This window comes from Aethalodelphis obliquidens, unplaced genomic scaffold, assembly GCF_003676395.1.
Source record: "Aethalodelphis obliquidens isolate GAN/ISIS:26980383/991018 unplaced genomic scaffold, ASM367639v1 scaffold11, whole genome shotgun sequence".
In the NCBI taxonomy this organism is placed as follows: domain Eukaryota; kingdom Metazoa; phylum Chordata; class Mammalia; order Artiodactyla; family Delphinidae; genus Aethalodelphis; species Aethalodelphis obliquidens.
In genome coordinates, this window is record NW_020837955.1 from 21,279,738 (window position 1) to 21,304,616 (window position 24,879).

Sequence of the window (24,879 nt, forward strand, 5' to 3'; positions counted from 1 at the left end):
AAGTTTGTCTTCTGGGTTCTAAGTTAAGAACCTTTCAATTCTTCATTCTTTCCTTTCCATCACTGACTCAATTTTACACCTTTCTTCTTACTGTTGTTGCCACTGAAGTCCAGACCCACGTCACCTCAAAGCCAGGTGACTAGGTGGTCTCCTACTTGTTCTCCCAGTCTGCAGTCACTAAGCTCTTCAAATCCTTCCAACCAAATCTTATGCTGGGCACACAGAAGGTGTCCCATATATGTAAGTGAATACTGTGAAGACCACCTCCATCAGTTCAGTATATAAGGCTGGATTTCATTCTACAGATGATTTAACTAAGGTCCTGAGGTTAAGTGAGGCCTTAAGACGCTGGCAGAAAGTTCTGGGGAAACACACCCAGCACAGGGCTCTTATATCAGAACTAGGAGGCGGGCTGTCGACCTGCCCCAGTACAGTCTAGTTTCCTGTCCTTATTCTTAAACGTAAGAGCGCGTTAACAGTCACCTAAGGCTCACCCCTGGATTTCCGATTCGGTAGGGTGGGCCGGGGAGTTCACATTTGAACTGAGTCTTCCGCCCCATGGTGATGCAGGCGACCAGGGGACCGCACCCTGAGAGGCAGCTGAGAATTGGTTGACTTCACAAACGGCCTCCAGCCGTCCACCTCGGCCGCCACCAACGCCCAGGCTCCGGGCGGACCCATCTCTGCCGCCGTCCGCCTGCCCCACCCGGGGCAGGCTGCGGGCAGACTTCGGTCGGATGTAGACCAGGTGATTGAGGTGCCATGACCAGCCACTACCTGGCTTCCACTTTAGCCAGCCACAGACACCCAAGTGAGGACCCAAGACTCCGGGACCTAGGAGCCTGTAACGCGGCCGCCCATTGGCTCAGCTTGGCACTGCGAGGCCGGGGTACATACAAAGGCTTGGAAGATTGGCTGAAGCTCCGGGCGCTGCGGCCAATTGGCGGATAGGATCGCGTTCTAGGGGGCGGTTTCCGCCTGGGCCCCGCCTCTTCCTGCGGCTCTCTTTCTCCCCATCCGGTTCCGTCGGCCGCGCACCTGGGGGTGCCTCGGACTCGTCTCTCTTTTCACCTGCGCCGGGTGGGTTGTTGCTGCCTGCGTAGCATTTGAAGGGACGAGGGGTTAGAGGTCAATTTTGAATTTTTCACGAATTTGGGAACCCAGAATAGGATTGCCAACTTTTAATTTTGCGTAACCGTTTTAAAAGAAAGCTCAACTACTTCACCAAAGTTTCATCAGAGATTTTACCATCAAAAAAAAGAAAAAAGCGCAAGGGCTATAATCTGAGAGTAAGGAACAGGTCTTTAAAGCGAATACCTTTAACTTAAAGGGGAAAAAAAAGTCATTAAATTGTTCTCGTTTTCTGATTTGACTGGAGACAAGTAAAGACGACCCCATATCACTAATTGTCAGCCCTGCATTGGGCACCACTAATTTAGCTACATCATAGGGCACTGACAGACAGGGGCATTTGGTCCCCAGGAATGTTCTTTCTTGTCAGAACTATGGGTCTTCCCTGCAACATTCAAATAATAAAAATAATAGCTAACGGTTGCTACGTATTAAATGCTTCTCATCCATAGTCAGAATTACTTCAACCCAGACCATACAATGTGTTGGTACCATTAGCTCTGAATTACAGATGAGAACATCAGAGCATAGAAAGTTGCTGTGATTTGTCAAGGGTCGACCAGTAAATGTTGAAGAGGTGATTCAAACCCAGCCTGAACTCTTTAACAGTCATTCAGACCATTCTTAAAATAAGCCTTTAAATATGCCCCTGCCTCAGACTCTTTATTCATCAACTTTTAAGTTTTGGAGATTGAGCTGAGAGAGGACTGTAGCCACTTTTTTGACACACCACTGTTGTTCCTGGGATAGGACAGGAAGTGTTGATGTTCCTTTTTGAAACCCAAACAAATCGAAATTTGTTTGATTTTACAAGTGTTTCATTTTGGCTTATTTTAGGATCTTGAAAATCTGCCTTTGCTTATTCAAGTGTTATTATATAAGGTTGTTAATTTCTTTTCTTTGATCCCTTAAGCTATAAAATAGGGACAGGAAAGCAGCATCACGTACTTAAAAAGAAAGTCTCCTTTGACCCTGCTTTCCCCAGTGGGAAGATGAAGTTCCCCCACTGACAGCTTTAGTAATCTTATTTAATGTCCCAAAAACATTAGAATACAGGATTCTCTCTGATCCTAACTTCTTTGAAACAAGTCCTAAATCTAGGCCCCTTTGAAAAGAGCCTTTTTCCTCACTTGCCTAACTCTTTGAACTTGGTGAATAATAGTGGAACTCCCAGTAACACAATCTGTCATGTAAATTAGGCTTCTGAACTACTAAGAGGAATGTCTTCCAGGTTCTGCCACTATCAGACATTGGTATGACAAAAAAAATTTTTTTTAATTGCAAAATGCAAACCCCACTTCCTCTCCTCAAAACAGAGACTCAGGTAAATAGAGTGAAGAGATTATTATTAATGTGGTGGCACTTTTTTCCTAGAAGGCTTAAGTCATCATCACCCAGGACTGAAGTTCTCCCCATTTTCAAAACAGATGCCATCATATTTCAGGTAGCTGGAAATCAATTTGGAGTAGGTTTAATATAGCCTTATTACCATTTATTTCTTGAGTGATTCAGTATAATAGAGGTGTAAACATGATATACAAGGAACATTTGCAAAGAGGATTTCAAAGAGGTACTTACTGAGTTTTAGAGAGCAATAGGGTTAAGCTTAAAGGTCATAATTAAAATCTTTCTGGGGAAACCATAGTGTTCAGTGGTAAGATTAAAAACCACATTACTGAAAGGTAGCCTGCAGCATTCAACCCATTCAATTGGTATTAAACTGGTAACTGATGAAATAAGCATTCTGAGTTGAATTTTAATTCTAATGTGCTTGGCAAAGCCGAATTGCAGTGCACTTTATCTTTTTGGATATAAAATCAGAATGCACTATGCTATTAAAAATGTCCTTATTCACTAGTATTAATCATTAATTTTGAAGTACACTAAACTCTTACTATACTGAGGACAGCCACCTGAACAATTTCATTCGCTACATCAAAACCCTTCAAGTAGGTGCTTAGTGTTCTCATTTTACAGGTGAGGAAGTTGATGGTCAAAGAGGTTAGATAGCTTGCCTAAGTGCCAAAGCCAGGGTTTGAATATAGTGCCCAGTGAGAACTTTGACATAATATTGCTTCCATTCAGAGGAAGAACTTTCCATCCCTTTGTCCATTCTCCCCTGACTACATCAAATAGACTTGCATCATCTCAGAATGTGACTTCCCATATACAGGTATACAGCTGACCCTTGAACAACATGGGTTTGAACTGCAAGGGTCCACTTATGCGTGGATTTTTTTCACTAAATATGTACCGCAGTACTATATGATCTGCAGTTGGTTGAATCTGCAGGTTCATAACCACGGATGCAGAGGGCTGACTGTAAAGTTATACTTGGATTTTCTTCTGTGTGGCGGACCAGCACCCTGAAACCCCTAGTTGTTAAGGGTCAGCCATACTTTTAATAAACAGTATTTTCCAACTCTCGGAGTTGCTTTTCTTGAAAAGGTGGGAATGAGGAGACACAACATGAAAATACATTCTTTTCTGGCATGGTAGAAAGGTGGAGCCAGGAACCTTTTACTTTACAATGGAATCCTTAGCTTAGCTATTGCTAATCCAGTCATTGTCAGTGTATACCAGGGGTGGGCAAACTAGAGCCAGTTGGCCGAGTCTAGCCCACTGCTCATTATTGCACAGTTCAAGAACTAAGAATGGTTGCAAAAAAGCATCAAGTGAAGAATTATGATTTGTGACATGTGAAAATTACGTAGAACTCCTCAATGGTAAGAAATGTCCCTCCCACCCTGATGCAGGATGCTCAGTAGTCGGGGAGGCTGTGCTCGTGTGGGGGTCGGAGGTTAGTGGGAAACCTCTATATATTCGGCTAAATTTTGCTGTGAACCTAAAACTTCTCTAAAAAACAAAGCCTATTAAAATATATATGAAGTTCAAATTCAACGTTCATAAGTAATGTTTTATTGGAACACAGCCACACCCATTTATTTATATATTATCTACGGCTGTTTTCACCCTACAAGGATAGAGTTGAGTAGTTGAGACAAGATGGCTTGAGAAGCCTAAAACATTTACCCTCTTGGCCTTTACAGAAGAAGTTTTCCCATCTCTCGTATAGATGAAGATCCTGGTTAGAGTGCTGCCCCTGGAGTCAAACTTCCAGGCTTCATAGTACCCTTTGCACCTCTTACTAGATGTGAGGCTTTGGACAAGTGACCTAACCTTGCTAGCCTCAGTTTACCGAGGCAGGAATACAACCCTTATAGGACTCTTTTAAGGATTAAATGAGTTAATACACATAAAGCACCTAATCCATGTTAGTATAATTTATTTTGATTTTTGAGAATTTCACATTCCTCATACGGCCTTTCCTTTTAGAATCTGTTTATATTTTCTCTCAACTATTTGAAATATACTTTCTCTATGTGAGCGTTATATTTGTCTGATCAGGAGGCAGCTCCTTGTCTACCAGAAGCTCTCACATGACATGGTTATGTTGATTGTTCCTATTTTACCCTCCAGTTTGTACTTTTTGATCAAAATTAGCTCCAGAAGAGTAGTTATCTTATTACTTCCTCTGTCTTCCAGATGCAGAACTGCCAGCATGGCAAGTCAAGAACCAGTTTGTCTTTTCCAATGCCAGGCTTCTTGGTGGCATAGATGCATTTTCTTCCCAGAGGACATTTATTCATACATTTTGCCATTCCCCAGTTCTTAGAAAGTGACAACTTACCATATCTTACATAAAATCACTCCGAGTAACTTAGCAAAGAATGTAGTCGAGCGACTATTCTGAAGATTTTCAGATTCTTATTCAGCAGAAAAAAATGTAAACACAGTTAGCCAAGAATTTCTGGATAGGTTGGAATTCCAAAGACCAAAAGGTGCCCATTCATAAGCTACATAATTAGGTTCTGGTACTTTAATAAAAGATATTTAGATTCAGCTAACATTTGTTGAGCAGCTATTATGTACTATATCTTTTTTGGGCTTCATGTCCTTTCCACACTGTTGCCAGCTTTAGAGGCCAAGTCAATGAGCCAGACTTCGGACTTTTAAAGTTCTTCAACCCTACTAAATGGTCACTTTGGGCAAATAATTTTCTTTTTCTTTTTTTTTGGCCACGCTGCGCAGCTTGCGGGATCCTAGTTCCCTGACCAGGGTTAGAAACTGGGCCCCTGGCAGTGGAAGCACTGAGTCCTAACCAGTGGACCACCAGGGCATTTCCTATTTTTCTGAGATTATTTTCTGACTTGTAAAATAGGAATGATAATAATAGCTGACTGAGTGGTTGTGGGAATCAAATAAGGTAACCCATGGAAATCATTTAGTCACTGTGAGTGAAACATAATACTTTTATTTCCTTCTTTACCTGTCAACCCCATAAAATGCATTTACAAGCAATTCCCATTTCAGCCCTATCCTGTAAAAATTAAAAGAATTGTATTTCCACCTGCTAAATTTTAGGATCTCAGCTTCTTAAGGTCAGAGCAAAAGATAGCTACCTCCTTTATCTCATGTAGATGGGCGTGCTATCCAAGTGGCCCCTGTATTGCTGGCTGTTCGCAATGTGTCCTTGGTAATTAAAAAGGGTCTTCTCTGAAATTTATACTGGGAGTTGGAAAGAGCTCACAAATTTGTCTTTGTCTCTAGGTATCTTGTTTCTGTTCATCACCAGTTTTTCATAGTTTGAGTAAAATCTCATAAATACGGCCAGAACTAGGGTGAGGCAATGAGGACACAAAATTTAAGGAGACACTTCTAGGGTCGTGCAAGATCTTAACACTAATACGTTTTTCTTCTTATCTGCTAGATCATGAAAAAGTTTGGCCTTATTTTAAAATAAAGTACTCATTATACACAGGGTATGGCCAATTGTCTTAGATAACACAAGAGGGAGGGTTTAGAATGGGAAAGAAAACGTTAGCGTTACCCTGGTCAATTTTTTATTAAACTCCTTTGAAATAAGTGGAGTTTAAATGCCCATTCTTCACGGATTCTTGATGCAGAGAAGAGACGGCACAGGACGTTGTGAGTTCAAAGCAAGGTGTACTCTTCAGGTGTTTTTTGTTTGTTTTCTGTTGTTTGTTTTTTTTGCTTTTTGTTCTTTCCCCACTCCTGCTACGGCTTCCGAACCTGGGGCTATGTCTCTGCAGGTTGAATAATCCTAGCTGCCATCCTGGATCACTCCCCCTCTACCTCGCCAGTGACCTGTTGCTCCAAAGCTGAATATGGGGCAAGAGGGGAGAGCCGGAGCGCTGCTGTCCTTGGAGCCTGCAGTGGCGGCAGCAAGCCACACGGCCACAACTGTGAGTCTTGGTCGCTGCGCAGACTCCAGGAGAGCATGACTGACGATGCGGCCAGGACCTTGGGGAGAGGTGAGTCCTCTTGACAGCTGTCCGCGGGCTGGGGGCGCCCCGTGGCTGGATGTTGGCTCTGGTGAGGTGGCTGCCGGCCTTGGCCTCCAGACCAGCGTGGCGAGGAGGGACAGGGTTCCTCCGCACAAAAGGCACGTGCAAAAAAAAGGTGTCTTCTCTGGGACATGGGAGACGGAGCACCCGTGGCCCTCTTGGGGTCCTGGGGAGGCGAGTGAGCCCCTTTCCCCTCTGGGCTAATCCGCCTCCCTGTATCCCCCTCCGCCCGCAGGGAGCGCCCCCCCAGGGCCTGTCCCAGAGGGCCTGATCCGCCTCTACAGCATGAGGTTCTGCCCCTACGCGCACAGGACGCGCCTGGTCCTCCAGGCCAAAGGCATCAGGTGAGAAGCAGGGGCGCCCCCGTAGGCGCGTGGGAACGTCTGATATCTGGGGAGCCCTGGTCAGATTTCAGAGGCTCTCTGTGCCTTTCTTCTGAGGCAAAGTCAATAAGCGGTTAGCAAAGGACAGGTTCTTGAGAGTGCCATCCTGAAATGCAGAGACAGGCCTGTGCAGGAGACTTTTAGGGCAGCTCAGAGTAAACTGAATGATGGCTCAGTGAGCTGGTTCCTCCCCTAGAGCTTGTGAAGAAAGGCACCACGGAGGCTACCGGGGCCTTCTCTGACTGCTCTGTCCAGTGTAAACCCCACCCCACCCCAGGCGTCTTCAGGTCAATTCTGTTCTCTTCATTGCGCTTGCAATGTTTTCTTATTTGTTTATCCGTCTTTCCTTTACATCTCCCAGCCCCTCCCCCAACACACATAGAAACACACACTGACACACACACAAATGTAAGTTCTTGAAGGTAGGGACTTGTCTCTCCTATTCATGGGCCAGAAGAGAGCCTGGCACGTAGTAGGTGCTTAAAACTATTTTTTGAATGAATGAACAAATAGTTCCAAACAGTGAAATAGAAGGAACTGCTATCAAAGAGGTGTCCTGAGGTTTCCCACACACCTGATAAATAGGTACACACCCGTCCAGAAGGAATTTTGCAAGACGAGCTCCTGCAAAGGACATCTGGATTTGGAAGGCAGAGCAACTTTGCTGGAATGTGGACGGCTGGATGGACCAGCTCAAAGCCAAGGTGTTGAGAAGTGTTACTCCAGCCTCTTGACTCTGGCCTCGGAGAATCGGTAGTTCGGGAGTTTCGGATTCATGTTAAAGAGATGCAGAGACTAATACAGAGATGTTTTAAAGAAAATTATGTAATTCTGCTCTGTGGAGTTTCTATGGCTTATATTTCCAGGTTCTTCCTTCTTGCTCAATTCTACTTGGCCTTAAGGTTACTTTTTTTTTAAGAAAAATAACAATTGATGTTTTACCCCCAGTGATGAAGTGGCAGCTTAGGAACTGATGTAAATACTTCTTGGGGGCAGGGTTTCTCACCCTCGGCACTGTTGACATTCGGAGCTGGATAGTTCTTTGCTCTGTGTGTTTGGTGAGGGAGGAGCTGTCCTGTGCACTGCTGGATGTCTAACGGCATCCCTGGCCTCTATCCGTTAGATGGCAGTAGAATCCCCTCCCTCCAGTTGTGGCAAACGAAAAATGTCTCCAGATACCAGATTTGTACTTTCAAACTTTAAAATGTACTGAAATCTGTGGCGCCATGGTTAAGCTTGTGAGCTCTGAGTCAGACTGCCTGGCCTCCCATCTCGGCTGTACCACTTCTTAGTGGGTGATATTGGGCAGGAGATTCAACCACAGGGAGGCTTATTTCTCATAGGGGCTGTGTTAAATGTTTTCTTTGCCTCCCCTCCGTTGCTGCTCATCATGATTCCCCGATTCGCTGGGGAATCATGAGGAGCTAATGGGATAAGGCATCGAAAACATCCAGCACATCTTACTGCAGGAATGAAGACGATGTTGTTATGTATTTTTCTTTGTACAAACCTAAATTAAAAAAAAACTCATTGCAAATTTTAATTTTATAGATTGATTGCTTCTGCTTTCAAGATGAGTGTCTGCCTGCCTAAGCCTTTCATTTTTGTTCTGTCCTGTTTTCCCTTTGCTTTGCAAGACATGAAGTTATCAACATTAACCTGAGAAACAAGCCTGAATGGTACTTTACAAAGCACCCTTTTGGCAAAATTCCTGTCCTGGAGAACAGCAAATGTCAACTGATCTATGAATCTGTCATTGCTTGTGAGTACCTGGATGACGCTTATCCTGGAAGGAAGCTGTATCCATGTGACTCTTATGAGCGAGCTCGCCAAAAGATGTTATTGGACCTATTCTATAAGGTATATCCAATTTTTTTTTAAAGCCACTTACACTCTGTTTTACTTTGTATGTCTTTCCCAAACTCCAGTCCATTTTAAAAGTCAAATCGTTGGTGAAATTGATATGTTTTAATACACATGTGTGCCTTAGGAGGATAACTGGTGTGGAATTATAGTAAAGCTGTGACCTCTGATATTAAAGGTTAAAGGCTTAGCCGATAGGTTTGAACTAGCAGTCTCAAGAGTTACGGTTATGGCATAGTTATGACTGTGTAACTTGAGACAGGAATATTGAAAGAATTGAAAACTGGTGATACTTTAAAGGAACCATTTCCAAGATCCCAGGTTAAAAAAAAAAAAAAATTGGGATGTGAAAAAGGTAATGCACAGAAGGAGACTGGCCTTTATGGGGAACAAGAGTGCCAACCATCCAGGAAATGTGTAGAAGAGAGAAAAGGGGGCACCTGTTGATAGTGGGAGAGAATATGATGGAGAAATTTTACGACAGTTCTCTTTGAAAAGAAACAAAAATAACTCAATGATATTAATAGCTGATGTCTGTTGAGCACTTGGATGTGCCAAGCACTGTTCTAACTACCTTATAAAGGTTAACTCGTTTAATCCTCACCACTGCCCTTTAAAGTGGGTATTATTATTGCTCCATTCCTCAGATGAGAACATTGAGGCTTAGAGAGGGTAAGTGCCCTACCCAAGATTGTACAGCATGGAAATAGCTGACCAAGTAAGGAACACCGGAGAGCCCCCTCTAAAACACCTTGTTTACCAGGGTGCTGTGACAAGTGGATTCCTGAAACCACAGAGGTGGCCCTCAGAGGGAGCTGGGGAGCCTGGATGTGGGTGTTGGCCTGTTCAGCTGGAGTGACAAAGCTCTGGCTGCATTTTTAGGCAGAGCAGGAGCCCTCAGACTTCTCCACTAAGAACCTGTGTCCTCTGATCAGGTCCCACATTTGACCAAGGAGTGTCTGATAGCATCGAGATGTGGGAGAGAATGCGCTGATCTGAAGCTAGCCCTGCGTCAGGAGTTCTGCAACCTGGAAGAGGTACAAAACGGGTCCCCCTCCTGGCCAGATGCAGTGGAAGAAGTGATGCAGGTCCCCACCCTGGTCACCCTGGCACCCTCCACTTTCACAGATGTATTCTTTTCCTACCAGACTTTGATAAGTTCAGTTACTAGGCATCTGATTTTAACTTGTGGATACTTGCCCTCTGCTAACCTGCTCTGGAACTTTTCTTGAAAATCTGGCAAGGAGTGAGGGAGGGCATGTGATGAATTTCTTCCTTTCCCAGAATCACCACATTCCTTAAGTATCTCTGCACGGATCTTCTAGCTTCTGCCACTGAGTCCAAGGTCTATGTGGGTTAGAGATTGTGTTTGGCTGCTAGTAAAAGGGACCTAACCACTGTAAATTTGTCCTTTAGGATTTATTTTCACACACACACACACACAGACACACACACACACACACACACACACACAGGTAAGGTAGTACAGGGCTGTTTTGATGCCTTCTTCATGAAGTTACCAGGGACTGAGGCCTTTTCTCTCTTCCTGTTCTGTTATTTTTGGTGCAAGGCTTGTATACTCAAAATAACAAGATAGCTGCTAGAACTGCAGCCATCACATCCAAGTCCCAGGTCACAGAAAGGAAAAAATGGCAAAAGGCCATACTACTTTAAAGGCTTTCCTGAAAGTCCTACCCCATGACTACTTAAATCTCATTGGCCAGAACTTAGTTGTAGAGTCATAAGTATCTGCAGGGGAGGATGGGAAATTTAGTCTTTTAGCTGGGAACACCTTGCGTAAAATCAGAGTTCTATAATCAAGAAAGAAGGGGAGGGCTTCCCTGGTGGCGCAGTGGTTGAGAGTCCGCCTGCTGATGCAGGGGACACGGGTTCGTGCCCCGGTCCGGGAAGATCCCACATGCCGCGGAGCAGCTGGGCCCGTGAGCCATGGCCGCTGAGCCTGCGTGTCCGGAGCCTGTGCTCCGCAACGGGAGAGGCCACAACAGTGAGAGGCCCGCGTACCGCACAAAAATAAAGAAAAGAAATGTCAGCCTTTGGTCCTGAGAACACAGACTGTGGTCTTGACTCCAAGGAGGCAACTAGGATGAGGTAGACTCTTGGATCCTAGACTTGGCTTTACTAGATTACAGAACCTTTGGTAAGGTTCTGGACCTCTCTGTGCCTTGGTTTCCACATTTATAGGATGAGGAAGTGTTTTAAAACAGAGAGTTTCTGGGTTCTACAGAGGGACCACTGAGTAGGGGAGGTCTGGTGGGTGGTTCCAGGTCCTGCTTCAGCCACACCAGCCCTGCTCTTATCACCGGATTTAACAAGACATCCAATAAGCTCGAATTTGGAGAGGGAGGGGGACCTCTGCTTTCAAAAAGAAGTTTGAAAGCTCTTGCCCATAGAGAATGTTTAAGGTCTTTATTTCAAAGATCAGCTGAACTGATTTTATCATGTCTGGTTACCTTTTTACAGTTAATTGCTGGGCCAGGGAAAGGAGCTGGGAAACAAAACCCTTTAAACTCAGAGATAATTAAAAACACATTTTGAACTGTGTTCCTCCTACTCTGTGTTTGGATGATGGATGAACTTTGAAAATTACAGATTGCTAAAGAAACGTATAATATTACGACGGAGGCACAGTCCTTTAGCTGGGTTCTTCCAGGGGAAGTGAACCTGTATTTTTGTGCCAGGCATGATGCTACAGGTGCTTTGAATACATCCTCTCATTTAATCTTGCCAACAACCCTGTCAGATCTAATAAATAGCATCAGTGAAAGCTACCTAAACCAGGGCTGGTTCAAGGACCACTGAGTATTCAGCATTGTTCTACCAGATTTGAATGTAGCTTTTGTCCCTAAAATGTTAGCAGGAATTATAACTACAACAAAGGCAGTATCAGAATCTGAAACATGCCCACTGAGCTTGAATTATTTGATTAATTCCTCTCAATACCAGTGTATTGACTCTAGGAGATTCTAGTGAAATTGAAACTTGTCCGAATAATTCTAATAGAGATGGCCCCTCTCTATTAATAGAGATGACGTGTACAATTTTTTCCCATGGTTTTGTACAATCAGGATTTTCTGTGAGTTGAAAATATTTTAAATATCCTTGGGCTTTCTGAGTGATAAACAACTTAAGAGACCAGTGTATAATTTTCTGCCACGTTATCCTCAAGCAAACGGCTCAGTTTAACTTTTGCAGCCTTACACTGACATTTTCTTCTTTTGAAATAAATGCCCTGTTTGACTTTTAAATTTTTCTTTAAAAAAAAGTTTCATCAAAATTAAAGGCTTATTGTGCTTGTTATATAACCATATTTTTCTATGTCACTTTTACAATTCTTTGAGATACATTACTGCTGTTTTTCTTTCTAACCAGCAGGCTCCCCTCTTGCTTTCCTGTTCTGAACATTTTCCTGAGTTTTAAAAACTGCTGGGCTGCCCTTCTCTAACCACACGTTCTGTCTTCAAACCTATTTGCTAGTCTTTACTGAATCATTAATCTCAGCAGCGTAATTTTTTTAAGCTTTAGTTTTTTAATCTTTCTTACTTTCATTTCAAAATAGCACCTGATCCCATCTTTCTTTTATCTTTGTGGATTGGAATGTTGGCAGAACCTCTCAGCTGTTCTTTTTTTGGGTGGCAGTGCCTTCATTCTAAATATTTTCATTATGGAAGTAGTCCAGTCAAGTCTAAGTTCAGTGAAGGACAGGATTCAGCCAGATTCCAGTCACTCCCCATCTCTTCCCAACCCTCCCAGTTATAGGCAACTACTAATTTACTTTCTTTCTCTATGGATTTACCTGTTTTGGACATTTCATATACATGGAATCATTTAACGTTAGCCTTCCATGTGCTTCTTTTACTCAGTGTAATGTTTTCAAGTTTCATCCTTTACTCCTTTTCATGGCTTAGTAGTATTTCGTTGTATGGATACACCAACCTTGTTTATCCACACATCAGTTGATGGATACTTGGGTTGTTTCCACTTTTTGGCTCTTATGAATAGTGTTGCTGTGAACATTCATTTATGAGATTTTGGCTCAGACATATGTTGTCAGTTCTCTTGGATTTGTTAGCTAATTCAGCATGTCCACCTACATGCCATTTTTTGGTTGTAATCACCATTCCTCCACATTAGGGAACTGGTTATCTTCTAGTCACCGTGGCTACTTGAGCAGTTTTAGTGCTGCTAGTTTGGTAACTTAATTCATTGTCCAATTCTGACAGCTGCTTTCTAGGTAAACTAATATTTGCTGTATTTCTTTTAATAAACTTCCTCTATACCTTCTCCCACCATGTAAACAATAGAATAATAGTTCTTCTTGTTATTTAAAAATTAATTTTACTCATCTTTGATTATAAAGTAATACTTGTTCATTAGAGAAAGTTTGGAAAATACAGAAAAATATAGAAACTAAGAAAAGAAATTCATAATCCCACTACCCAGAAACAACCACTGTTATTATTTTTTCTCTCCTTTTCTTATGTATATTATTATGTAGTTGAAATTGTACTGTATATAGAACTTGGTTACCATTATGACATAAGAATTTTTCCCATATTTTAATAAACTCTATAAATGCTTATTTATGGGTATAAGGGTGTTTATTAGAGCAGCCTTATTTGTTATGGTGAAAAATTATAAACCTTAATGTACATTAGATAGGGAATGGTTAAATGAAGGCTTCCCTGTGGCGCAGTGGTTAAGAATCCGCCTGCCAATGCAGGGGCCACGGGTTCCAGCCCTGGTCCGGGAAGATACCACAAGCCGCGGAGCAACTAAGCCTGTGCGCCACAACTACTGAGCCTGCGCGCCTAGAGCCCGTGCTCTGCAACAAGAGAAGCCACCGCAATGAGAAGCCCGCGCACAGCAACAAAGACCTAACGCAGCCAAAAATAAAATAAATAAAATTTAAAAAATTTATATAAAAAAGGAATGAGGTAGATCCATGTGTACTGAGATGAAAAGATTGCCTAGAAATATTAAATGAATTACACAGTAATACAAGTGATATGATCCAATTTTGTAGAAGAAAACAAAACTTAACTATATATGCATATATATATACATGTAAATAAACGCCTGGAAAAATGTCTGGAGAGACACACATCAGACTCCTACTGGTGACCGCTACTGGGAAGGGGATTAGCACTGGTGTGGGAAAGAAAAGTGGTTAAGAGCAGGGATCGGAAGGGAGAGTCTTTACCTTTTATGCTGCTTTCTGTGTTTGAATTTTTTTAAAATAATGAGAATGTATTTCTCTATTAGATGTGTAATTATTAAAGATGGAAAAAAATCACTTTTCATTCTGCATAATTTACCATATGTATAAGCCATAGTTATTTATCCAGCAACACTCATTAGAGTTATTTAGTTTGTTTCAGTTGCTTACTGATGTGAATGATGCTGCCAGGAACAGCAGCTTCTTTGCATAAAAATCCTTTTCTCTATTTTAGAATATGTCCTTAGGCTGCACTTCCAGGAGTGGAGTTACCAGATCAAAGGGTATGACCACTTTAGAGGCTGGAGCTGGATGTTGCTAAATTGCTTCCTCCAAGACATGTGCTGTATACCCCCCACCCTCAGTGTATGGAAAATGCCCTTTGTATCATCCCCTTTTCACTGTTGGGAGATTTCACTTAAAAAGATATTTGCCTGTTTTGAGAAACAATAGTTTCTCATCGTTGATTTCATGTATATTTCTTTGATTGCTAGTGAGGTGGTAGATTTTCCCCCAAAGTATTCCATCTCTTCGTGTTTTATTTATGAAAATGGTCTACTACCCATCTGTCAAGGTCTTACTGATTTTCCTTGTTGATTTATTTTTTTAGAGTTCCTTATATATAAAGGATATTGGCCTGTTTCTAAGGCACATTTTTTGGTTTTGTTTTAACTTTTTGTCTTTGTTTTGTACATATATAAATATAACATTATTGTTCTATAAGTCTTTCCTGTTGTGATTTTTTCTGATACTTTTATACATAGGAAATCCTCTCCTCCTTCAGAGATTTGATATTCATTTATATTTTCATCCACCACCCATCACTTTAAAGATATTTGACTTGTCAAGACTTACCCAACTAGCTTTTCCCCCCTACTATCTTACAAATATATTTTGACAAAAGAATTAAGCCCGTGAAAAGGATTCCAGGATAGAATTTTCAGGGTGGTCCTTTGATCCCCCCAAATGTTGACAGGTTGCATTCTGAATCTTCACAGGGAGCTCCAGGTCGTAAGTGGTGGTCAGTAGGAGCGGCGTGTTCTGCACAGACCCTACTTCTCAGGCTTCTTTCTAGAGAAGTGGCTTTATTTATACTCTAAGTTTGTTCTATACCCTTGGTTTGTTTTAAAGGGAATCAGTTCATCTTCGTTAGCTCAGCCTCAGCTATAGTATGTCAATGTAGCAGGAACCTGAAATTTGAAATCTTGAGAATCTCCCCCTTGTCTTATATGAACTTAAAAGATTTCTGCCCTGGAGTTGAGTACTTTGCTTCTGCTTCTGGATAAGGGCCTGCATTGCTGATGTACCAGCAAGTGGCTTTGTGTATTTTATTGGGGGAGGGGGGTCTGCTTCATTTTTTTTTTTAATAAATTGCTATTTTATTTTTAAAATTTATTATTTATTAATTTACTTATTTATGGCTGCACTGGGTCTTTGTTGCTGCATGGGGGCTTTCTCTAGTTGCGGCGAGCAGGGGCTACTCTTCATTGCGGTGCGCGGGCTTCTCACTGCGGTGGCTTCTCTTGTTGCAGAGCACGGGCTCTAGGCACGCGGGCTTCAGTAGTTGTGGCACACGGGCTCAGTAGTTATGGTGCACGGGCTCAGTTGCTCCGCGGCATGTGGGATCTTCCCGGACCAGGGCTCGAACCCGTGTCCCCTGCATTGGCAGGCAGATTCTTAACCACTGTGCCACCAGGGAAGTCCCAGGTCTGCTTCTTAAGAACTATTTCCATCAAGAAAAACCTCTTTCTTTCTCCTCCAACCAGGACAGCAGCACCCGCTGAGAGCCACCAAGCTGTCCTGGTTAGAGGTCCGGGATTTGTCGGCTGTGGTGTAAATGACCACGTGCAGGGCAAGTGGCCAAGTCAAGGTCTAAAGTGCAGTTATTGAAGCTGCACTTGAGAGTCCAAGATTGTAGACTGAAGCTTTTTAGAATGCTTGGTTTGAGGAAGTCTGGGCTTTGCTTCTCTTTACAATCTTGCTCCTTAAAAAAATTTTGCAGATTTCCTTTTCCTCCTTGTTGAACCTCCTGGCGGGGAAGCCACGGCCAGTGAGCCTCACCACGATGGCCACGAGGGAGAGCCCCGCGCCGCGCACTTCTTCCTTCTACGTGCGCTCTAGCACGAACCTCCTTTCATCCACCTGGGGGAGCCCAAGAGGCCTTCGCAGTAGATGAGTGGCCCTTCCAGGCTTTTCAAGTTTGGGGTGGAAGTAGCGATACTCACGTCTCACCAAGCAGTCCCTCCCTCTTGATTTGCATGTTCACTCCTAACCCCTTGTCACATCTAAAAGCAAGAAAAGGATCTGTAGTCATTTTTCAGTGAAGTGGAGAACAGAAAAGTTTTAAAATTAGAGTTTTCTACTATTCCAGAGCATCAAATGGCTTTCCCTAAAATATCTCAATTCTTAACCTGAATTGAAGATGTGTGAACACTTTAAGGAAGCCTGAGGGCTTGAAGCTAGAGGCTCAGTTCCCTCCCCAGGCCATGCATGGCCTTGTGGGGATGTCTAGGGCCTTGGTGGAAAAGTGTCTTCTCTAAGCAGGCCATCTTGCCTTGCTTGACGATACCAAGGACAATAGTTCTGAGAGTGAGGGAGTCCATCATGAGAAAAGCTATTCAACATTAAGAATGGCCAATGTCATTATATGTGGCAGGTGGGTGACAGGAATAACTCAAAACAGTTTTTTTAAATGACATTGGATATTAACATAGGCACTGCTAAGTGGGTCGAGATGTAACCACAGCTTCCTGTTTTGTTTCTGATGACAGAACACTTAGGAACGATAAGACATTGGACATTAAGACGGTCGGTTTATTTTTAATTCTGAGTATCTGAAAATTTGTCAGAGCAGATAATTGGCTGTGAACAGGGACTTAGTTTAAACTGAGAACACAGAAGAACTCTTTTGAGTCAAGTTGCCTGAAGACCTTCTTATCCATGGAATGAAATAGGAAGGAGAGAATTTTGAAAAGTCCCTTTGCCATGATTGTGTCACACTTCTTGGTTAGTTAGCTGCTCTGGCAGAGCCCCTGACAGAGAGACTGAGAAAGAGGAAAACTGAGGGGGAAGTTCTCACAGGGATGCTCAGAGCTGAGCCAGTCCTTGGATGTAGAGGGAAAGAGGCTTTCAGAGTTTGCTGATTCTAAGCTTTTTGCTGCTACATAAATTTTAAGAACAGGCAAAGAATTCACAAGAGACTTGGGGAAGCCTCTGTGATTAGAGTCATCATACATACATATCTGAAGTTGAATGACACAGGGTTGACGCTAGTCTGGGACTTAGGAGAATGATGTTTTTGTCTCAGCTCTGGCACTAACCAGAGAGCCCTCTTACTTCCCTGGGTTGGAGTTTCCTCCTCTGTAAGCGAGAGTCTCTTGTGCTTCCACGCAGGAGACAAGAATCAGCTCACCAGCATGTTTTCCTCTCCACTTGAACTGCCAGGAAACTCAAGTCAAATCCAAAGCTTTATTTATTAAAGAACTCTGCAGGAGCCTTGGCTTGATGTCTTGAGACCGTTTTCCTTCCTTATTTTGACCTTCTGTTCTAGCTTTTACTTTCCCTGATCTTAGCATGGTATTATTTTTCATATTTAATATTTTAGTGTACACGTTTTTGTACACTGCAACTCTAATCCTTTGTGTAATGAGCATAGTATAAATAAATGGAAAAATGGAAGGGGAGTCACACTAGAAGAATCCCAGTGGCCCTTCCAGTACTGAAGTTCTGTGATTCTAAGCGGACAAGTCATTTCACGTGTCCGGAAAGTCTCAGGTTTGCAGAGGAGGGAGCTCTCCTACTTAAGATCCTGAAGACGGTAATAAACCTCCAAGGAGGCCTGGCCAGGTTGTGCTCCTGGGTTACTGCAATGTGTCTGTAGGGGAGCCAGCACTTTGTGCTGGTTTATAGGAAGACTGCTTCTCTGTTGGGATTTTTAGACTTGCTCTGTATGAAATCTGGTGGAGAAATGCTTGTTTGAGGCAGGGCTCAAGAATCTACAGCTGTATCAAGAACTCCAAGGAATTTTAACGTCACACTTGGATTAAAGAAAGTCCGAGGGAACGTGTAAATGTATTTCAGGGGCGAGGGAGAGGCTGGCAGAAGATAATTGATGCCGCATTCATTTCATCCATATGCTTATCTTGACTTTTTATTGTACCAAGCACCTTGATAAGGCTTAAATTGCTTTATGAGTGTTTATATAAAAATTGATTGTACCTATAAGATCATATATATTCAAAGGCAGACTCCTACTCTGAGTAAATGAAAAGCTTGAAAAATACATACTAAATAAACATCAATTACTAAGCAGCTATTCATTTTCAAAATATCTCATCACTTTACCAAAGGACTCATCATGGGTTCTAGTAAATGTCCATATGTGGTCTGTTTTAACAAGGACTTTCTCAAGAGTACCTCTGCTCTGTAAAGCAGAAGAGTTATATAGAAGTTCCAGAGTCCATCAGTTTAGATTCAGTTCTCATTTGTGCCATGAAAGGCCAATAAGAAGCTGGAGGTATATGTTTCAAAGCCAGTGATAAAAGTTTGGGTGATTACTATCTGTTCCTGAACATAAAGAAGGTTTGGGGCTTTCTGGAATCCATAAAAACTGAATAATTTGTTCCTTTCCCCTGTAAATCAGGACTTATTTACACATGACTGAAAATAGCCTCTGTTTTGAGTTTTCATTGGCCAGATTCTTCCGCTTTAGTACCATCTTGTGAGTTTCTTCGAACAAAGTGATGCCACCTAACATTTTTTCAGACTTTCAGGACACTAGTCAGGGGGGTCTCCTCTATGCCATACTGGGAGGTAATGAAGACATAGACTTTAGGGCACCAAGATTTGCTTTCTCCTCTGAGAAGGATGGCAGGTGGAGGATCCCATTGATCTTTTCTGTTGGGGAAGGATTTGCTTTCTGTAGATGTAACCTCTGGGGGGGTCTCTGTGCTTTCTGATCACGAGAGCTCATGTATATTCATGCATGATTCCGTCACTCCTCACCATAACCTCTGAGGAGGGCACTAACATTACCACCATTATACAGATGAGAAAAATGAGGCTTGGAGGAGGAGGTGGGTAAGTTGCCCTGGGTTCCATGTTGAATGAGACGTAGAGCCCAAGGTAGGATCAGGTCTGCTGGTACCAGAGCTCATTCTTTTTTTTTTTTTGTACATTTATTTATTTATTTATTTTTGGCTGCATTGGGTCTTCGTTGCTGTGCATGGGCTTTCTCTAGTTGCAGCGAGCCGGGGCTACTCTTCGTTGCGGCTTCTCATTGCGGTGGCTTCTCTTGTTGCGGAGCACGGCTCTGGGCACGCGGGATTCAGTAGTTGTGGCATGTGGGCTCAGTAGTTGTGGCTCACGGGCTTTAGAGCGCAGGCTCAGTAGTTGTGGAGCACAGGCTTAGTTGCTCTGCGGCATGTGGGATCTTCCCGGACCAGAGCTTGAACCCGTGTCCCCTGCATTGGCAGGCAGATTCTTAACCACTGCACTACCAGGGAAGTCCCCAGAACTCATTCTTAACTTCAGCCCTAGACTACATCATAGAGGCAACAAGCTGTCCTGGAGTACAAAGAATCAAGCCTGAGAAATAAGGACACAGTAATCTAGATCTACACCTACGGGGAAGTATTTAGTTGATTATGCTTTTCGTGGGCCAAAGAGAGTCTTTTGCTTGATTTAACTAGGTAACTAGCGTCATACGTTTCTCTGTGGGAAGACCTGGCCCAGCAAAACCTCTGCTAAGCACTGTTGCTTTTTAAATTCTCAAGTACCTTCCCCCCACTGTCTTTGGCTATCTCTCTGTCAAGAGTTTATCTGTTTTCTTGATGATTCATCTATCCAGGTTGATTTGTCCCATTTGGGAATGCAAAATTTTATTTTAATGTAAAAAGTTGATAGTGTTGGGTGGCCAATCCATGTGAAGTTCAAAGAGCTCAAATAAACAAAGAAAATATGATAGAAAGAGAGTGTTGGGATTTGAGCGAGCCCATTAGATAGCCCTGCTCTTCCCTGCCTTAGTTTTGAATTGATTGAGAAACAAGGCAGAAGAGGAAGATGTGTGGAGACTGTGGTATCCCCTTTATTACAGATAAAGTGGACCCTGGAGAATGGGGGTCACAACTGCAACAAGTGGGGTTCCTAATGTGGCCTCTCCCTCCCAGTAACAGGCAGTGATGGTCAGGGGCAGGGCCCCCTCTCCAGGGGCTGAGCTCATCCCTGGAAAGCTTAGCACAGGGAGGAACCTGTTCTAGGCTGAGAAGGAGTGGCTGGGCTGGGCTGTCCTTCAAAATCCTCCAGTCAGATGAGCTGCACAAATGCCCCAGTGTTGAAAGGAGGGCAGGACTGAGCATGCCAGGAGTACAACCCTAAAGGAGGTGGAAGAAAACTCAGAAAAAGGGAAGACGCATTCACCTAACAAAATGGAAGGAGAATCAAAGTCTTGGTTCTCCTTCTTTGGGAATTAATTTGATATTTGTACTTAGTGTCTATAAATACATTAGTATATAGGTAAATTAACTTGCTTTTGCTCTGTTTAAACTTTCAGATTCTTGGCTATCAGAACACAGTCTTCTTCGGTGGTGACTGTATATCCATGATTGATTACCTCTTTTGGCCTTGGTTTGAGCGGCTGGATGTATATGGAATAGCTGAGTAAGACATTTAACCGTGTGGTTGTGGATTCCTAGGGTCGCCCTAGTGCTTGAAATGGTCTGTGTGCCATTTGTCCTTCTCTGGACATGTGACACATGTGAATGTGAAACACAGTCGGGTTTTAAACTGTGTGTTTCCTTGTTCAAAATGCATCTGTGCTCTTATGCCACTAACTGTGGACCCAAACTTTACCCATATTTCTGCTGATAAGACTGTGTCCGAAAGCCTCCTGCCATGCTACAGAGCCTGCTGTCCTCAACACCCACCCAGCACAGGCCGGTGGTGAACACAGAAGCAGGGGAAGGGTCTCAGTCACAGGGTTTTGGCGCCTTGTCTGCAGCTTCCTCTGTGGCCCTCCACCTGGTCCTGCTGTGTCACCCAGCGGATCCCACACACCTTACTCCTCACACCTTTATTCCCCAAGGAATCGTTCCCCAGATAGGCAGACCCTTCAAAAAATAGATGATTTTTAAAGTTATATATGCTTGATGTTATACAAACAAACAGAATGGCCAGCCATACGCCATGGGAGTGTAGGGATGTTTAAGGTAGAAGAAATGACCTGGTAGACTCAGGGAGGCTTCATAGGAGCCCTGGGCAGAACATGTGCTTTGTTCCCACGATGCTCACAGGAGAGGTTGAACTTGTGCTGGCTCTGCTCTCAGGCCAGCCGGTTGCATGGTGGGTGCCGGCCACTCTGGTGTTTGGGAATCCAGTCCTGCAGAGGTAGAACCGCGTCTCCTTCATAATGCACACACTTGAGTCTTCCCAGGAGGCATCTCCTGTGCGTCTCACTTAGGGAAGTTCAGATATAACAAACTTGGATATTTAAAACTATGTCACACGATAAACTTTACAAAAACCTGTCCCTTCTGGGAACAGAGTGTTGAACCACATATTAGGAACCCTCACCTCTTCTCCTGGATTTTACACTAACAAGTTTATTGCCTGGGCAAGTCACTTTACAGATCCTAGACCTAAACATCCTGATGGGTCTTTGAAAGGACCCAGTCAGCTCCATTATTTCAAGGTTTAATGATTGTTTTACTCATTGCTTTCCAAAAAAAGTGCTTTTGGAAACTACTTGTCTTTATTTTTTTCAAGCCTCCTAAAGTAAAATCTGAGAATGACAGAAGGATGTATCTTTCAGGGGGTTGTCCTTTTGTTGGCAAACAGTGAAGCACAGATACCTTATTTCCCCAGAGCACTCAGTCCACAAGCATTTTAACCGCAGGGTTAAAAGCAACAACTTTTGCAATTCTAAAGCACACACAGCCATTCCAAGAATTAGATTTTCCTCCAGTAAGTGATTATGCTCAGTTGATAGTAAGGTAACTGAGATAACTTTATTGCCCCAGTAAATCCATTTCTTGTAGCTTGTAAGTCTAAAAAGTGATCCATGCCCCCTTTTGCCCTTTAGCCGTGCTAACGATTCTCTCCTGTCCTGCAGCTGTGTGAACCACACCCCCGCGCTCCGGCTCTGGATCGCAGCCATGAAGCAGGACCCCACAGTATGTGCTCTTCTCATAGATAAGAACATCTTCCTCGGCTTCTTGAATCTCTATTTTCAGAACAACCCCGATGCCTTTGACTATGGGCTAAGTTGCTGAGCCTTGCAGTCCACCCATTCACCACCCAGAATTCCCAAACATGTCGTGATTCTGCATCAGCACTTGTTTGGGTGGGGCAGTCAATCTCTGTTCATTTTCTTTGAGGTTCCCAATAAACATGGAGACAGAATCATTTCTGATAATCATTTGTATGGCTCCTCTAGCCCACAGCGTCCAGTGATTCTCTAGAAATCTCAGTGCTAGATTGTCCAGGGACATTTTGAGAGCCTGTGTGCCTCCCAGTTCCACGGTTATCGACCCGGTTTGACCTCCAGGTTGTTGGTGTTGAGGTTCAAGGCCGCTCCATCACTGGTGCTTGTCACTGCAGATGGCACACCCTCCACAACTTCCTGGGAAGAAAATGCTTGCAGTCCAAATACTCTCCCTTTGGCAAATGAAAGCTGCAGTCCCTGTGGGTGTGCGCGAGTTTCATTCTCCCTCAAACTTTGGCTGTGGGCCCGGGAGGCACCGAGGGTCCTGTGACTGAAAGAATTCCAAAGCAGGAAATTAAACACCCATTATCACCCTGGACTACCGACGTCTGAATATCACCGGTGCTGTCAGGGCTCAGGATGGCTCACAAAATGTTCTATAGCCAACATCCTGCCTTAAAAAAGGACACACATCCCAAACCCAGTCAGAGGTAAAGGTCACTCTGTTGGATTTGCGTCACAGACGCTTTCAATTCATCCCAACACATGCCTCTGGTTGCCTGTTGTGTACCAAGCCTGGGCTGTGTGGGTGATAAAGATGACAAAGACAAAGGAGCCCCTGATCTCTCCAGTCATCTTGGTTGAGATTTTAAACGTAGAGCTTTTGGAGCTGCTTGTCTTGCAGTGGGAATGCTTCTCTTTTTTAAAAAATTATTTTTAATGGAAGTATAGTTGGTTTACAGTGTTGTGTTCATTTCAGGTGTACAGCAAAGTGATTCGGTTCTACATGTATATATTCTTTTTCAGATACTTTTCCATTATAGTTTATTACAAGATATTAAATATACTTCTCTGTTCTATACAGTAGCTTCTTGTTGTTTATCAGTTTTATACAGAGTAGTGTGTATCTGTTAATCCCAAACTCCTCCTTTCCCCTTTGGTAACCATAAGTTTGTTTTCTACGTCTGTGAGTCTGTTTGTGGGTTTTTTTGGTTTGTTTTTTTTAATTTTCCACGCCCCCTGCCTTGATTTGTGCCAAAATAAATTATGTTTTGCTTTTAAGATCAAAATCCAATTAGTCCTTGATAATATGTAGGAAAACAATTGGCTTTGTACATTAACCTTGTATCCTGCAACCTTGCTATAGTTGTTTATTAGTTTCAGGAGCTTTTTTTTTTTTCTTGAAGTATAGTTGATGTACAGTGTTGTGTTAGTTTCAAGTGTAGAGCAAATTGATTCTGTTTTATAAATATACATGTATATCCTTTTTCAGATTCTTTTACTTTATAAGTTATTATAAGATACTGAATACAGTTCCCTGTGCTGTATGGTAGGTCCTTGTTGTTTATCTCTTTTATAGAGAGTAGTGTCTGTTAATCCCAAACTCCTAATTTATCCCTCCTCCCCACTTTCCCCTTTGGTAACCATAAGTTTGTTTTCTATGTCTGTGAGTCTGTTTCTGTTTTGTAATTAAGTTCATTTGTACCATATTTTTAGATTCTACATATAAGTGGTATCATATGATATTTATCTTTGTCTGACTTCACTTAGTATGATAATCTGTAGGTCCATCCATGTTGCTGCAAATGGCAATATTTCATTCTTTTTTATGGCTGAGTAATATTCGTGTGTGTGTGTGTGTGTGTGTGTGTGTGTGTATCTTCTTTATCCATTCCTCTGTTGGTGGACACTTAGGTTGCTTCCATGTCTTGGCTATTATAAATAGTGCTGCTCTGAACATTGGGGTGCATGTATCATTTCAAATTAGAGTTTTTGTTTTTCTAAGATAAATGCTCAGGAGTGGGGTTGCTGGATCATATGGTGACTCAATTTTTTTTTTAATTTATTTATTTTTGGCTGTGTTGGGTCTTCGTTGCTGCGTGCGGGCTTCCTCTATTTGTGGTGAGTGGGGGCTACTCTTCGTTGCAGTGCACGGGCTTCTCATTGTCGTGGCTTCTCTTGTTGCAGAGCACGGGCTCTAGGCGCGCAGGCTTCAGTACTTGTGGCACATGGGCTCAGTAGTTGTGTCTCATGGGCTCTAGAGCACAGGCTCAATAGTTGTGGCGCATGGGCTTAGTTGCTCCGTGGCATGTGGGATCTTCCCGGACCAGGGCTCGAACCCATGTCCCCTGCATTGGCAGGCGGATTCTCCACCACTGTGCCACCAGGGAAGCCCCTATTTTTAGTTTTTGAAGGAACCTCCGTTTGCTCTCCACAGTGGCTGTACCAGTTTACGGGAATGCTTCTCTTGGCTGGATGTGGCACCTCGGCTGGCTCCGTCCAACAATGCCCACCACTGAAGACGATAAGGAGCCCCAAAGATGGCCAGGTGTGCCAGCAGGTGCCTTAGGAGTGGGACAGCTCTGTACAATGCCATTTTCTCTCAGGGTCTCAGGATCAGCCTGTGATCATTTGCTCTGTTCACGCGGGATCTTTTCCCAGCCTCCAGCCATGCTGAGACCATGCAGCGGCAGGAGT

At 43.2% G+C, this 24,879-nt stretch overlaps 1 protein-coding gene across 4 annotated transcripts; it reads left to right on the forward strand.

Moving 5' to 3' along the window:
- Positions 1 to 63: 63 nt before the first annotated feature.
- On the forward strand, positions 64 to 22,392 carry LOC113623390 (glutathione S-transferase omega-2-like). Of its 4 annotated transcripts, none has more exons than XM_027112528.1 (8): positions 64 to 1,080; positions 3,772 to 3,857; positions 6,246 to 6,467; positions 6,736 to 6,844; positions 8,521 to 8,743; positions 9,682 to 9,783; positions 20,533 to 20,639; positions 22,090 to 22,392. In XM_027112528.1, the coding sequence occupies exons 3-8, from the start codon at positions 6,434 to 6,436 to the stop codon at positions 22,247 to 22,249; spliced, it is 735 nt and encodes a 244-aa protein (XP_026968329.1). In that variant the 5' UTR covers positions 64 to 1,080; positions 3,772 to 3,857; positions 6,246 to 6,433; the 3' UTR covers positions 22,250 to 22,392. The 4 variants fall into 4 exon arrangements, with proteins under 4 accessions (XP_026968329.1, XP_026968331.1, XP_026968330.1 ...); XM_027112529.1 differs by lacking the exon at positions 64 to 1,080 and adding an exon at positions 1,090 to 2,575; XM_027112530.1 differs by lacking the exon at positions 3,772 to 3,857.
- The last annotated feature ends 2,487 nt before the right edge of the window (positions 22,393 to 24,879 follow it).